Genomic DNA, 12868 nt, shown 5'->3' with positions numbered 1-12868 from the left:
CTGGGCATTAAATCCAGGGCCTCTCTGTGCTGAGCAAACTCTACCATGAGCCATGCCCCCAAAACACGAAGTCCTTGTGTTTATACACAAGACTATGTTTATCCATAGTTGCTGAGAGTTCTGTAATCCCAGCACTTGGGAGGCTGAGGCAGGAGGATGGAGGCCAGTCTGGGCTACATAGCAAAGCCTTACCAAAGCAAGCAAGCAAACAAAGAAACAAACTCAACTTGATTTGAGCTTCAGATAATTTGCCCAAGGCTCTCACTGCTCCTTGACAGTGTCTAGCTTCTGCCCAGTCTCGAGTTTAAAATGCCCTCCTTTCTCTTCTCCCTTTCAAGTCACTTTGCATCTGGGCATCACTTCCTTCCTGCAGACCTCTGTAGCTCTGTTTACTTCCCCAAACGCTGAAATGTGTGGCTGTTTGTGGCCCTACTTAGTTCCCTTCTTTGCTCCTGCAGAAATGTCACCTCAGGAAGTGTGTTGGGAAAATTCAAACAGTCATGAAAACAAAACAACTGTCTTAAACATTTTTCATGGAAAACCGACAGTTTCTAAGTTCCTAATGTGAAACATAACACATAAAAATTAGTGTAAGGTGTTATTAGGGACACAGCAGGTCAGGGATGGTGGTTAATACTTAGAACTCCAGGACTTGAGAGGATCTTAAGTTCACAGCCAGTGTGGTCATACCCTGTCTCACAAAACAAAAACAAAACGACTAAGAAGCTAAGTCAGTGCAGGTGGGAGGAGGCAGGGAGGCCTCAACAAGCCAGAGTTCGGCCGCTGACCCCGTGGAAAGGTGGAAAGGGGGGACCAGCTGCACAGAGCTGTCCTGGCAGCTCCTCAGTGCTGTGGCATGCTCACCCACACATCACGCATACACGCTCACACAGATAGTGAACGTTTTCAGCTGGCAAGGACTTAACAGAAAAAGAACCCAAATCAGTTTTTCTTGTAGAAAAGCTTCTTTAAAAGTGGGTAGAGTTTAAGGTACTATGTTTCCTGAGGTGATTTTGACAGTGTTAAAGCTGCAGTGTTTCCTAACTGAGTCGTTCACTCAGCACTTTATAAGCGACAGGGAGTGACATAATTCCAAGTCCTTTGCAAATATTTACTCATTTAAAATTTAAAGGCTGGGATACAGCTCAGTGATGGAGAGCTTGCCCAGCACGCGTGAGGCCCACGGTCTCATTCGAGTGCTCTGTCCTGTGCTGTAACAGCATGGTGAGTTAGGTAACTCACTGAAGGCCGCAGAGCTGGTGTCCGAGAAAGAAGTTAAACCAGCCGTGCCCGCATGCGTGGGTGCATGAGTGCGTGCCTGTGTGTTAGGGAGGAGACCCAGGTCTTCCCTAGTGCAGAGCACCAAGCTCTGACACTTCTCCAGCTCTCTCTTCCTTTCTTTTTTTCTTTTTTCTTTTTTTTTTTTTTTTTGCTACAGACTGGTTCTCATGTACTAAATACTCATTAACAACCTGGAAACTTAAAACTATTACACAAATTTAGAAAGGTTTGAGTTTGACATATTTTTGGAGTTAAAAGTTTCAGGAAATAATGTCAAGAATTCTGTCACATTTTGAAGGTGATAATATGCTACTTTGCTGGCTTTTCCTTTTTCTCTTTTATTTTCCCTCAAAGTGAAGTATTTTCCTGACACACTTGGAGTAAATATGAGAAGACAGAGTGAGACCCTGTCACACACACATGCACAAATTTTTTTAGTCAAAACAAATATTGGAATTGTAAAGACTACGAATTGAAATCAGAGATTTTGTGGCCCAAACTGTTAAGAAAATTTGGATTTATTTCCAAGAATCCTTCCATTATGCTAAATCCTTAGTCTACGTCTACAGACAAAATTAATAAAAGATTTTTCTAGAATTAATGATCTGAAGGGTTTTCCTGGGAGTGGAAAAGCAGCTTCCAAGTTACAGTAACAGTGAGAATTCTTCCACTGAATGCCTCAATTCAGAGTCGATGCTTTTGTTTTCTGAGGCAGACAGAGGTACCCAGGGGAGCTCAGGGCAGCACAGCCTGCCGTGCCCAGCGTAAGTGAGTCTTCAAAACTGGTTTCCTAGAACATGCAGAAGAGGATGCCAAAGCCACATCATTAGCATCAGTAGAGTTACATAGAAGGGTCCTGCAGGTGAGCATTTAAATTTGGATTTGTGCATGCAATTTATTTTAGATGTGGTTGGTGGAAAACTCTCTTTTCAAATAAAGGTGAAAGAAAATTTGTAACCACATGTCTCTTCAATTATTCAGTCGTCATTGGAGAATAAGAACTTTTTCCATGCTGTTCACTGGGCTATTTCTGGGATTGAGTGATGGCTGAGAGTGGACATGGAGGTCACGGTTACAACTGATGGTCATACAGAGGTCAGTCATGGAGGTGCTAAGACCATTCGCCAGGGGAAGTCCCTCCACAAACAGCACCAGAACAGCTACAAACCCACACGGGAAAGAAAGAACGTGAATCTCTAACCTATGTGAGGCAGAAATATTAACTCCAACTAGACCAAAAGACCAAAGCAGAAAAGCTCAAGATAGGAATCACTTCAGAAAAACCACAGTTTCTGTGTGGGTGTGGGTGTGTGTGTGGGTGTGTGGGTGGAAGAGAGACCTCGTGGCAGGCAATGGTTTCTTGACACGATATATGAAGAGTGCAGCCACAAAAGAAAAAAATGAAGCAGATGCGAGGTCAGGGAGATAGTGGTTTGGCAGTAAAAGCGCTTGTCTCACAAATCTGATGGCATTAGTTTGAATCCCAGAGCCCACAGCCACAGAGACATGAACCCCAGAAGGTCACGGACATGAAGAAATGCAACCCTGTCTCAGATAAAGCGGCAGGTGAGGAACACACCAGGCTCTTCCTCTAAGTCCCTCACTCCACACGAGCCCTGTGGCGTCCGCACAGTATGAATACATGTACATGGCGTACACATGTGTGTTCGTGCACACACACACACTAGAGAGATAAATGTTTGACAAAAAGATTAGAAATTCCTGGGCCTCACAAAACTCTGCCAAAATGATGAAAAAGTGAACAATTATTTGCAATTATTTGTCTGCTAAGGGGCTGAGTACGGAATATATAAAGCACAATAGAACAACAAAAAGGGGAAATAATCCAATTTAAAAGTGGGCAGGAGTTTGTAGACATTGCTCCCAAGAATATATAGAAATAACAAAACAAAAATGCAAATAAAATGGAGATAGGCCTCCTGCAATTGGTTATTAGGGAAATGCAAGTCAACTGGCAAGATACCACTTTACTATTGAGAAGATAGCAAAAGCGCGGAGCTAGACCAGAGCGGGCCTGGAGAGGCAGGAGCCCTCAGACAGAGGTACGGACACACGTTGAACACAGAGTTACCGGACAGTTTAGCAATTTCTCCTAAACCACTTCTAAGCACCCAAACCGCATGGCCACATAGAAACTCGGAAAACAAGGCCAACAGCTGTATTGCACATAATCATTTGAAAGTGGATATAAATTCAGTTGTCCATCACCTAATGGATAGTCAATGCAATGTGTCCAATGAATTAATATTATTTAGCTGTAAAAATGGAATACTGTACTGAGACATGCTAGAACTCAAAATTTTATGCCTGAACTTTTTATGCCATGAGAAAGGGGTCAGACACAGACTACATGCTATATGATCACACGTACACAAAACATCCAGAACAGCCAGACTGGCACATACAAGAGGGAGAAGCCAGGAACATGGAGTGGTATTTGGTGTGGGGTGTCTTCATGGATGATTAAATGTTCTGGAATTGATAAAGAACTCCTAATAAAACTTCATAAATAAGATGAAGCTGACTTCGCAGGGCGTGGCAGTGCACACCTTTAATCCCAGCACCGAGGAGGCAGAGGTGCTGTGAGTTCAAGGCCAGCCTGGTCTATATAATGACCTCCAAGAGAGCGTGAGCTACCTGACCCTGTCTCAAGAAAACAACAACAAACCCAAAACAAACCACAAACAAAAACCAAAAAAGGGTGACCTTCATGTTATATGAAGGACAACTTAATAGCAATAAGTAAATAAAAACAAAAATAAGTCTTTACTTCTGAGTGATTCACAGACGTGAAGGTGAAGAGCGTTAGATGGTTTGTGCGAAGCTGGTTCAGGTAGCTGCAGACCCAGAATGGCAAATACATTTCAGTTTGTTTTTCTATGTTGTGAACAGCTATCTCTAGCCCCAACCCCAAAATGAAACTATTGCCTGACTTTCAGTTAGTTATTGAAATTTCATTACGGCATGCTAAGAAATAACTCCTTCCTGCTCACCACGTAATGCCACCTTCCTTGATCCCTACATTTACTCAAACCCTCAGCTGACTTAATTATCAATCAGTGGGATCAATGTTGATGTTAATCGGTCCCATTGCTAAGTACTCAGTACTATGCACCTTACAAGAAATATGGCTGTGTGCTGAGTGTTGTGCCCAGAGTAGGAAATGTGCTGCTGTGAAGGAGCAGTAGGAGGAGGCGCTGGGGTCCAGCCTGGGGACCTGGGCATGCCATCAGGAACTAGCTTGCCAGGCAGGCAAGGTAGATCATGTGTGAGGCCTAGGCAGGAGGGGGATCCCAGTTCTAAGTTAGCCTGGATGACCTGGATGACATAGAGAGACCTTGTCTTAAAAGAAAAGAGAAACAGGAGAGAGATGACAGGAACAGGAAGAAAGGATGAGAAAAAGGAAAAAAAGGCAAAAGAAAAGGAGGAAAAAGGAGACAGTGAGATGGATCAGCGCATCAGGGTGCTTGTTGACAAGCAGGATAACTTGAATTTGGGAACCACGTGACAGAAGGAGAGACTCAATCGGTTGTCCCTGATTTCCACACAGAGGAGCGCACACATCCATCCAAATCCATACACACAACACTCTTACATTTATGGTGGTGAGCCTAGTCTTCAAGGGCTGAGCCATCTCTCCAGCCCCCCCCCCCCACTCTTACACGAAGACACATACAAACACACTGTTTGTTTCTTTGTTTCTTAAGAGGAAAAGAAAGACAGCCCAGCACCCCCTGCTAAGGCTGGCATAGAAGCTGTTGCGTGACGGCAGGGAAGGTTGCTGCTGCCCCACCCCCGCTTTCCTTAAAGACCGTGTCTTTGTATTTTCACACTTCACTGTCACACAACTTCTATGATGGTCTCCTTTGGGCAAGCTTCTGCCTGCCCCTACAGAATGATAAGTCACCAATGTCCCCCAAATTCTCACCTTCCATGGACTTCCTCCACCCCTTATTTCTTACCTTGTCTGCTTGACAGTATGAATAAAGAATGGAGCTCCTGCTCCAGCAGGCAGGGCCTCAAGCAGAGTGTGACTGCTCTTCCTGCCCTCGTCCCTCCCCCCCCCACGGGCCACACTGAGGCTCCCACACTGTGGACCAAGTCACCCTGGAGTTTAAATTCTGTGAACAATTACACAGAATGCTGTAGGATATTTCAAATTTTGAGAGACAAACAGACACATGTCCTAGACACCAGACAAATAGCCATTCTCGTGTCACACACAACTAAATGAACAACCTCCCAAAATGCAGAGTTCGGCCATCTTGGGTGCTTAGGCTGTGACATCTATGGGTACAGAGACATGGGTCTCACATTCCAGGGACAAGGTCAGGTGTCCTCGGTGGAAATGGGGAGGATGTTAGATCCAGCAGTAAGCCGCTCCTAAATCCCCACACCTACAGATTCTGATTGAGTTGTGTTGTCTGAAGTGGGAAAGACATTGGTTAGGGATAAAGCTCCTTTGACAGAGTACTTGCCTAGCCCAGGATCCAATCCAACACTCAGCAACAGGCATGGATGTCTGAATCCCAGCACTTGGGAGAAGGGGACAGGAGGATTAGAAATTCAAGGTTACCCTTCTGGTGTATACAGACTTCCAAGCCAGGCTGGGCTACAAAAGAGCCTATCTCAAAACAAACAAACAGAAAGAAACACACGAACAAACAAAAAAATGATTGATTGGGCTGGTAAGGTGCCTCAATGGGTAAAGATGCTTGTTGTACAAACCAGGGACCTGAGTTTAATCTCCAGAGTCCAGCGAAGGTGGAGGGAAAGAACCTACTCCACAAAGATGTCCTGTGACCTCCTTGAACATGCCGTGGGGGGGGGGCTCGCAAACGCGAGAGCGCGCTCGTGGGCACACACACACACACACACATACACACACACACACACACACACACACACACACACACGGGAGAGGAAGGGAGAGTTCACATACAGAAGCAATAATAACAATGAATTTTTAAAAAATAATCCTTTGGGAATCCCTGTGCAGCCAGCTGAAGGATGGAAATCAACACGATGCCCGAGTTTTGTATTTTAGGAAAGTCTCCTTTTCAGTGTGCTGGAGTGTTGGTTGAAGGTTTGGTGGGAGGTAGGAAGGTCATTTGGGAGAGATGCAAGGAGCATGTCACAGGGTTCAATGACAATCAATGACAAGGTGGTGAAAAGCACCCGACAAACGTGACTGTCTCGCCAGTGAGCAACCACCGGCTTCCCCCACAGCAATGAGCCGAAGCTCCTGTGTTCTGGAAACGGCTTCTTTCTCTAGGCTGCGTTTTATCCAGTCACAATCCCACCACGTCATACTTGATGGTCTTTCATGAGTTTCTCGGCCATCTCCTCTGTAAGCCTTAGCCTATGGAGGGCTGAGTTTTGCCTCTTTCTACCAGTCTGGTCACCATGAGTCACGGGTAGATCATGGGTGCTAACACATCCCGGAGGCCCATAGCAGCATCCATCCAACAGAGGTCGATCAACTCAGACCCTAAGCCCGCTCAGGGGGGAGAAGGGGGGAGTGACACTCCTCCTTGGGAAAGCTGAGGCATTGAGGAGTGGACTGAGATGATCCTGGGATTTTTCTGCCTGGTCACGCTCGCTTTTGTTCTAGATAGCCAGCAAGAAAAGGTACATGGGAGGCTTTGAAGGGAGGAAGAGAAAGGAAAAGGTGTAATCCTAAGTAAAATAAATAATTTTTAAAGTCATAGTTTATTAACTAATATTTTTAAAATAAATGTTGCTCTACTAAACTTTATTATCAAAATGCTTGGAACCTTGGGTGGGCAGGAAGGGCAGGAAGTGACTTCCTGTTTTCTTCCTACTCCACAAATCTAGACTATTTTCACACAGACACAATGTATGCAAATGTAAACAACAATCAATAAAATGTTCTTGCTAGAGCTGAAATTAGTCAAGTTTTCTTTTCCTCCTTCCTTCCTTTCTTTAGACAGGGTTTCTCTGTGTAACAGCTAAAACAGGCTGGCCTTGAACTCACAGAAGTGCACCTGTTTCTGCCTCCCAAGTGCTGGGTTGAAGGTGTGCCCACCTCCATGCCCGGGTGATTAGTCAAGTTTCCATCAGTGTTTGTTTGTTTTACGCTTATGTAAAGGAGGAGACCTGTGCCACAGCGTGGAAGTAGAGGCCAGAGAACGTGCAGGAGCCGGTTCTCGCCTGCCATCGTGATGGTCCCAGGGGTCAAAGTCAGGCCGTCAGGCTTGTCAGCCCGCTAAGCCATCTCCTGTCCCCTTGTCAGTGTTTTCACCTGATGCTGAGGGGCTGAGGCACATTTTGTTCTCAGCTTTCCTTGAGCGTACCCACCCACCAGAGGGACCTTGGGAGTCCTTCACTCCTTTTTTTTTTTCTTTTTCTAAAAGGAAAAGATTCTGTTTTTAATGATCTATTTATTTTTCTTATTTTATGTACATTGCTATTCTGCCTGCTTGTATGTATGTGAGGGTGTCAGATCCCCCGGAATTGCAGTTACAGAGAATTGTGAGGCCCACTGTGGGTGCTGGGAATTGAACCCCGGCCCCATGGAAGAGCAGCCAGTGCTCTTAACTGGCTGAGCCATCTTTCAGCCCCTACTCCTTCCTTCTTAAAGTTCCCGCCCATCCCAACTGCAATAAGACAGAGGCTAAGGCATGGACCTTTGAGAAAAATTAGAATCCAACTGTATGCAGCACTTAAAAATTTTTTTCATTGAATAAGAATAAATATTCTTATTGTAAATCAGTTTTAGACACATTTTTACTCTTTTCATTAAATCTACTCAGAAAGCAAACAAGCTTGTACATGGAGACCCGGAGGAGGAATCTCTGCTGTGAATAGTCTCTTCCCTTTGGTTCTCCCGGGTGGACACTAGGGATGCTGTGTGCTCTCCATGGAACATGTGAACCCCACCACACAGGGTCAGTTTTACTAGGAAAAAGAAATGTGTCCTTTGTTTGTTATTTGAATGGCCATTGATGCTAAAGATTTTTTAAATAAATTGTAACAAACTAATAAAAATTTTCAAAGTGCAGACAGTGTTAACAACTTGCCAGAAAGGCCTCTGAGCGTCTAAAAAGAACTGTCGCCTCTCTGGGATTATTTCCAATGAATCTTCCCTCTTTCCATTTCTCCAAGAGGAAACCATTTTCTTTTGAAGTCAATATGCATCCTTTTTGTTAATTGCCCTGCACTATTACTTCATGTGTGTGTTCCTACCCACACCTTTCACTTACGAAATCTCTGTAAATTATTAATTTTTCTGCATGACTTATTTATACATTCGAAACATTAATTCCTTGTCAAGTACACGCCTTGGAAAGACCATCTCAGTCTATCTTTTAATTTTTATGCTGTCTCCTGTCATATTAAAGGTAGTTTAAAATTTTATATGGGATTCATTTTGTCATTTCCCCTATGGGTTGTGCATTTTAAAGCTTTGTTTAAGACATACTTCCCAAGCTGGAGGAGCTCAGGGGTAGTTGCAGCATCCTGAGTTTGAACCCCAGTGTCACAGCAGGGAGGAAGGAAGGGAGAATGGAAGGAAGGAAGGAAGGAAGGAAGGAAGGAAGGAAAAAGGGAGCCTTCCCTATGCCATGCTTATGAAGAAATTCTGTATTCATAAGCAATATTCTAAAACAGCCTTGTTTACGGGCCTGTGTCTGTGCTGGTGCACATGTGTGCACATGCCGGGAGAGGGCATCAGGTCCCCTAGAGCTGGAGTCACAGGCGGTTGTGACTCACCCAGTGTGGTGTGGGTGCCGGGAACCAAACTCAGGTCCTTCGGAGGAACAGCCAGCGCCCCCGGCCAGCGCTCCGGCCCTGTGAGAAACATTTTTCTGTAAGTTTTATTTTTCTTTAGTTGGTATTTAATGTCTCTGAAAGTTAATTTTTATATAGAGAAAGGGAACATGTTTGTTTCTTAACTGAGAGGAAACGAGAAAGAGCAAGTATTTCTTGTACTCTGTAAATACTGGCTTACGTGGTCCTCTCCATGCTGCCTCAAATGCCTTTTATGCTTCTCATACTGAGAAGACACAGTCTGGCCACTTTTTCCCGGCAGTGGGGATGGCTTAGACGGAATACAAAGCTGACCCTCTACAGTCATCTGAGTTGTGCTTAATTTTTGCTACTTTGAGCAGGAAATGACATCTTAATAGAATTAACTTGATTTAAGTACTGAATTATTCTAACTGAATTAAAGAACAAGAGAGACTTCCCGATGAGGCCCATTTTTAGAAAGCTCATTGGGGAAAAGTCTGTATTCACAGTCAAATGCATTTGCCATCCACCAAGAGAAATGCATAGAAGATATTTTAATCTACTGTCCACAGTGCTAAAAGTCAGGTTCTCAAATCAAAAAATCCAAACAAAAATAAGTAAATCAACCTTGCTGCCAGCTTCCTCATCTATAATTTGAAGTTACCGCTGTAAGTTTAACAAGGCCTGGCTGCACTGCTAAGGTTCATGCTTTCTTTCATAAACAGTCTGAAAAGCAGGTGTACCTACCTTTTAGAACCTGATTTTTGTGTGTGTTTGTTTGAGTTTTTTGTTTTGTTTTTAATTTATTTATTTTTTACATTAATCATAGGTTATTCACTTTGTATCCCAGCTGTAGCCCCCTCCCTCATTCCCTCCCAATCCCACCCTCCCTCCCTCATCTTCTCCCTGTCCTTTCCAAGTTCACTAATAGGGGAGGACCTCCTCCCCTTCCATCTTACCCTAGCTTATCAAGTCTCTTCAGGACTGGCTGCAATGTCCTCTTCTGTGGCCTAGCCAGGCTGCTCGTCCCTCGTGGGAGGGGAGTTGAAGAGCTCGCCATTGAGTTCATGTCAGAAATAGTCCCTGTTCCCCTTATTAGAGAACCCATTCGGACACTGAGATACCATGAGCTATATCTGAGCAGGGGTTCTAGGTTATATCCATACATGGTCCTTGGTTGGAGAAACAGTCTCATGAAAGACCCCTGTGCCCTGATATATTTGGTCCTTGTGGAGCTCCTATCCTCTCCAGGTCATACTAACTCCCCTTCTTTCACATGATTCCCTGCACTCTGCCGAAGGTTTGGTTATGAGTCTTAGTATCTTCTTTGATACACTGCTAGGTAGAGTCTTTCAGAGGCCCTCTGCGGTAGGCTCCTGTCCTGTTACTTGTTTTCTCCTACTCCCAATGTCCATCCCATCTGTCTTTCTAAGTGAGGATTGGTCATCTTACCCCGAGTCCTCTTTCTTGATTATCTTCTTTAGGTGTATAGGTTTCAGTATATTTATCCTATCTTATAGGTTTATATAAGTGAGTATATACCATGTGTGCCTTTCTGTTTTTGGGATACCTCACTCAGGATGATCGTTTCTAGGTCCCACCATTTGCCTGCAAATTTTAGAACCTGATTTTAATCAAAGGCAATGAAGGCAAACTAAGGAAATCATTTTGTTTTAAAGGAAACACTGTGATTTCTGCTAAGAACAATTCCCTCTAGAGTTTTTGTTGTTGTTGTTGTTTTGTTTTTGTTTTTTTAAAGAGTCTCACATTTTTTATCTTTCAAATGTTTCTAGGAAGCCCAAAGTCTGTCGCCTAAGTGAGGGACACCCTTGTTTGTTCTGGAGGGGCTGGCTGTGCTGGTGAGGAGGACATGTGAATCCAAAATGTGAATCCAAACGGTTAATGTTGGTGAATTATTTTATTTTCAGTCTCTACAAATAGACCAACTTCCCTCATTATTATTGAAAGAGGTGCCTAGGTCAGCAAATGATGTCATTTCTTCCCATCACTTGAAAAGCTTCTGTCAGCTGGCTGGAATAGAGCCAAGGAGGGTCCTGCCCAGTTCCTCCACTGTCTCCTCTGTGAAGACCAGCTAATGGGGAAACACCTCAAGGAGCCTTTCAGGAAGACACATGGCCCGCTGCCGCCCAGAGACTTCAAAATCACGCGGTTCTCAGGGACTCCCCAAGGACCACAATTTAGAAATATTTTTAATTAAAAAACAATAACAAAAAACAGCAGTCTTGAGTTACTCTTTTTCAGAGAGAGAGAGAGGGAGGGAGGGAGAGAGAGAGAGGAGAGCAGCCATGAGTTTATAAAAGAGTAATTTAAACAAAATTTAATCTTTAAACACTGCTTTCGAGGTCCCCGTGTCCAGCAGAAAACAAGCACGAACTATTAACACTACCGTTTTCTTGGCTTCTCCACCAATCAGCACTGGAAGTCTGTCTAGAAAGAAGATTCCTTGCCTATCCCAAACCAGCTCAAGGCTGCCAGCTGCAATGGAAGAAGAAAGCAAGGGAGAAAGCCAGCCAGCTAACCAGAAACAGAAAACAAGAGAGAGAAGGGGGGAGAGGGGGAAGGAGGGAGGGAGAGGGAAGGAGAAAGGGAGAAAGCGGTGGAGAGAGACGGAGGGAGGGAGAGAGAGAGGAGGGAAGGAGGAGCACGGGGAGCACTAAGTAGGCCCCCTCGTCGCAGCGGGGGACCACGGTGGCCTCTGCGGCCACCGGCTCTCCAGCCCAGCCACCGGCGGCCCAGGCCTCTCGACCATTCACAGACTCAGAAAGCGCCGGGCCGTCCTGTGAGCCCAGAAAGCAGCGGCGACGGAACAGTCCGGCCACAGACACAAAATGGAGAAGGGAACGGAGAGGACAGGGAGGAGGGTGGCGCGGGGAGGAGGCCAACGCGGGGACGGTCCAGGGGCCGGGGTGGAGGATGCCCGAGGGGGCGCCCGGGGCGAGCGCGCCGGGGGACGAGCGAGGAGGCCCCGCAGCCCCCGGACAGGCCCTCCTGTGCGAGGCTGCGTCTGCAGCAGCGCCATGTTCGCGCAGCCTGTCCCCGGGTGTGATTCGGTCTCCCCCGGCGGCTGGGGACCTGCCCCGGCGGGCTTCTGCAGCTCGGGCCGAGGGCTCGGCGGCCGGGCAGGAGGAAGGGCCCGGCTGGGCACCCTCCTGCCCGCACCCTCCTGCCTGTCCATATCCGGCAGGGCTGCAGGGCGTCCCTAGCGCCCGCCCTGCAGGGCCGAGGGCGCTCGCTGAGGACAGCGGCCGCGGGGCCCGGGAGCGGCCGTCCCGTCCGGGGCGAGGCCGCGGGACCCCCTGCCCGGACCCTCCTCCTGCGCAGCCTGCCCCGGGGCGCCCGGGGCCCCGCAGGGTGCACTGTCCGGCCCGCTCCCCGCAGCCGGGTCCCCGAGCTCCTCGGGGTTGTTCGTGGGATGGCTGCAGGTGCCCCCGGGGAAGCCACGTCGGCACGCGTCGCAGCCGTCTCCGTAGAAACGCGCCTCAACCTCTTCACTGCTCCCTCGTTCCCGACGCGCCCTGTCCCGTCCTCCGGACGCCATCCTTGCCGACCTGGGGAAGCGCCGCGGGGAGCCGGCGGGCCGGGGCGCTCGACGCCGCCGCACCCCGGCCACAGTCCCGCCCCGCCCGCGCCCTCGGGGCTCCACGCCCTGGGCCAGGCCGGGGGTTTCGGGCTTCGTCCCCGCGGCGGGAAGGGCCGGGGCCGGAGGAGAGGCTCCCCTAGGCCCGCGGCAAAAAGCCGGGGCGCTCGCCGTCGCCTCCGGGGTAAGGACACCGCGTCGCCCGGGGCCTTCGCG

At 47.2% G+C, this 12868-nt stretch overlaps 1 protein-coding gene across 1 annotated transcript in view; it reads right to left on the bottom strand.

The window, feature by feature from the left end:
- The window catches only part of LOC132649326 (uncharacterized), a 28563-nt gene extending 21080 nt beyond the window's left edge, over positions 1 to 7483 (bottom strand). The window contains exon 1 of the mRNA XM_060372994.1: positions 7403 to 7483. Within this exon, the coding sequence (XP_060228977.1) occupies positions 7403 to 7483 (81 nt within the window). The remainder of the gene's footprint in view (positions 1 to 7402) is intronic.
- Between the last annotated feature and the right edge of the window lie 5385 nt (positions 7484 to 12868).

Source organism: Meriones unguiculatus, chromosome 19 (assembly GCF_030254825.1).
Source record: "Meriones unguiculatus strain TT.TT164.6M chromosome 19, Bangor_MerUng_6.1, whole genome shotgun sequence".
In the NCBI taxonomy this organism is placed as follows: Eukaryota; Metazoa; Chordata; class Mammalia; order Rodentia; family Muridae; genus Meriones; species Meriones unguiculatus.
This window is presented reverse-complemented; position numbering and strand designations above follow the sequence as displayed.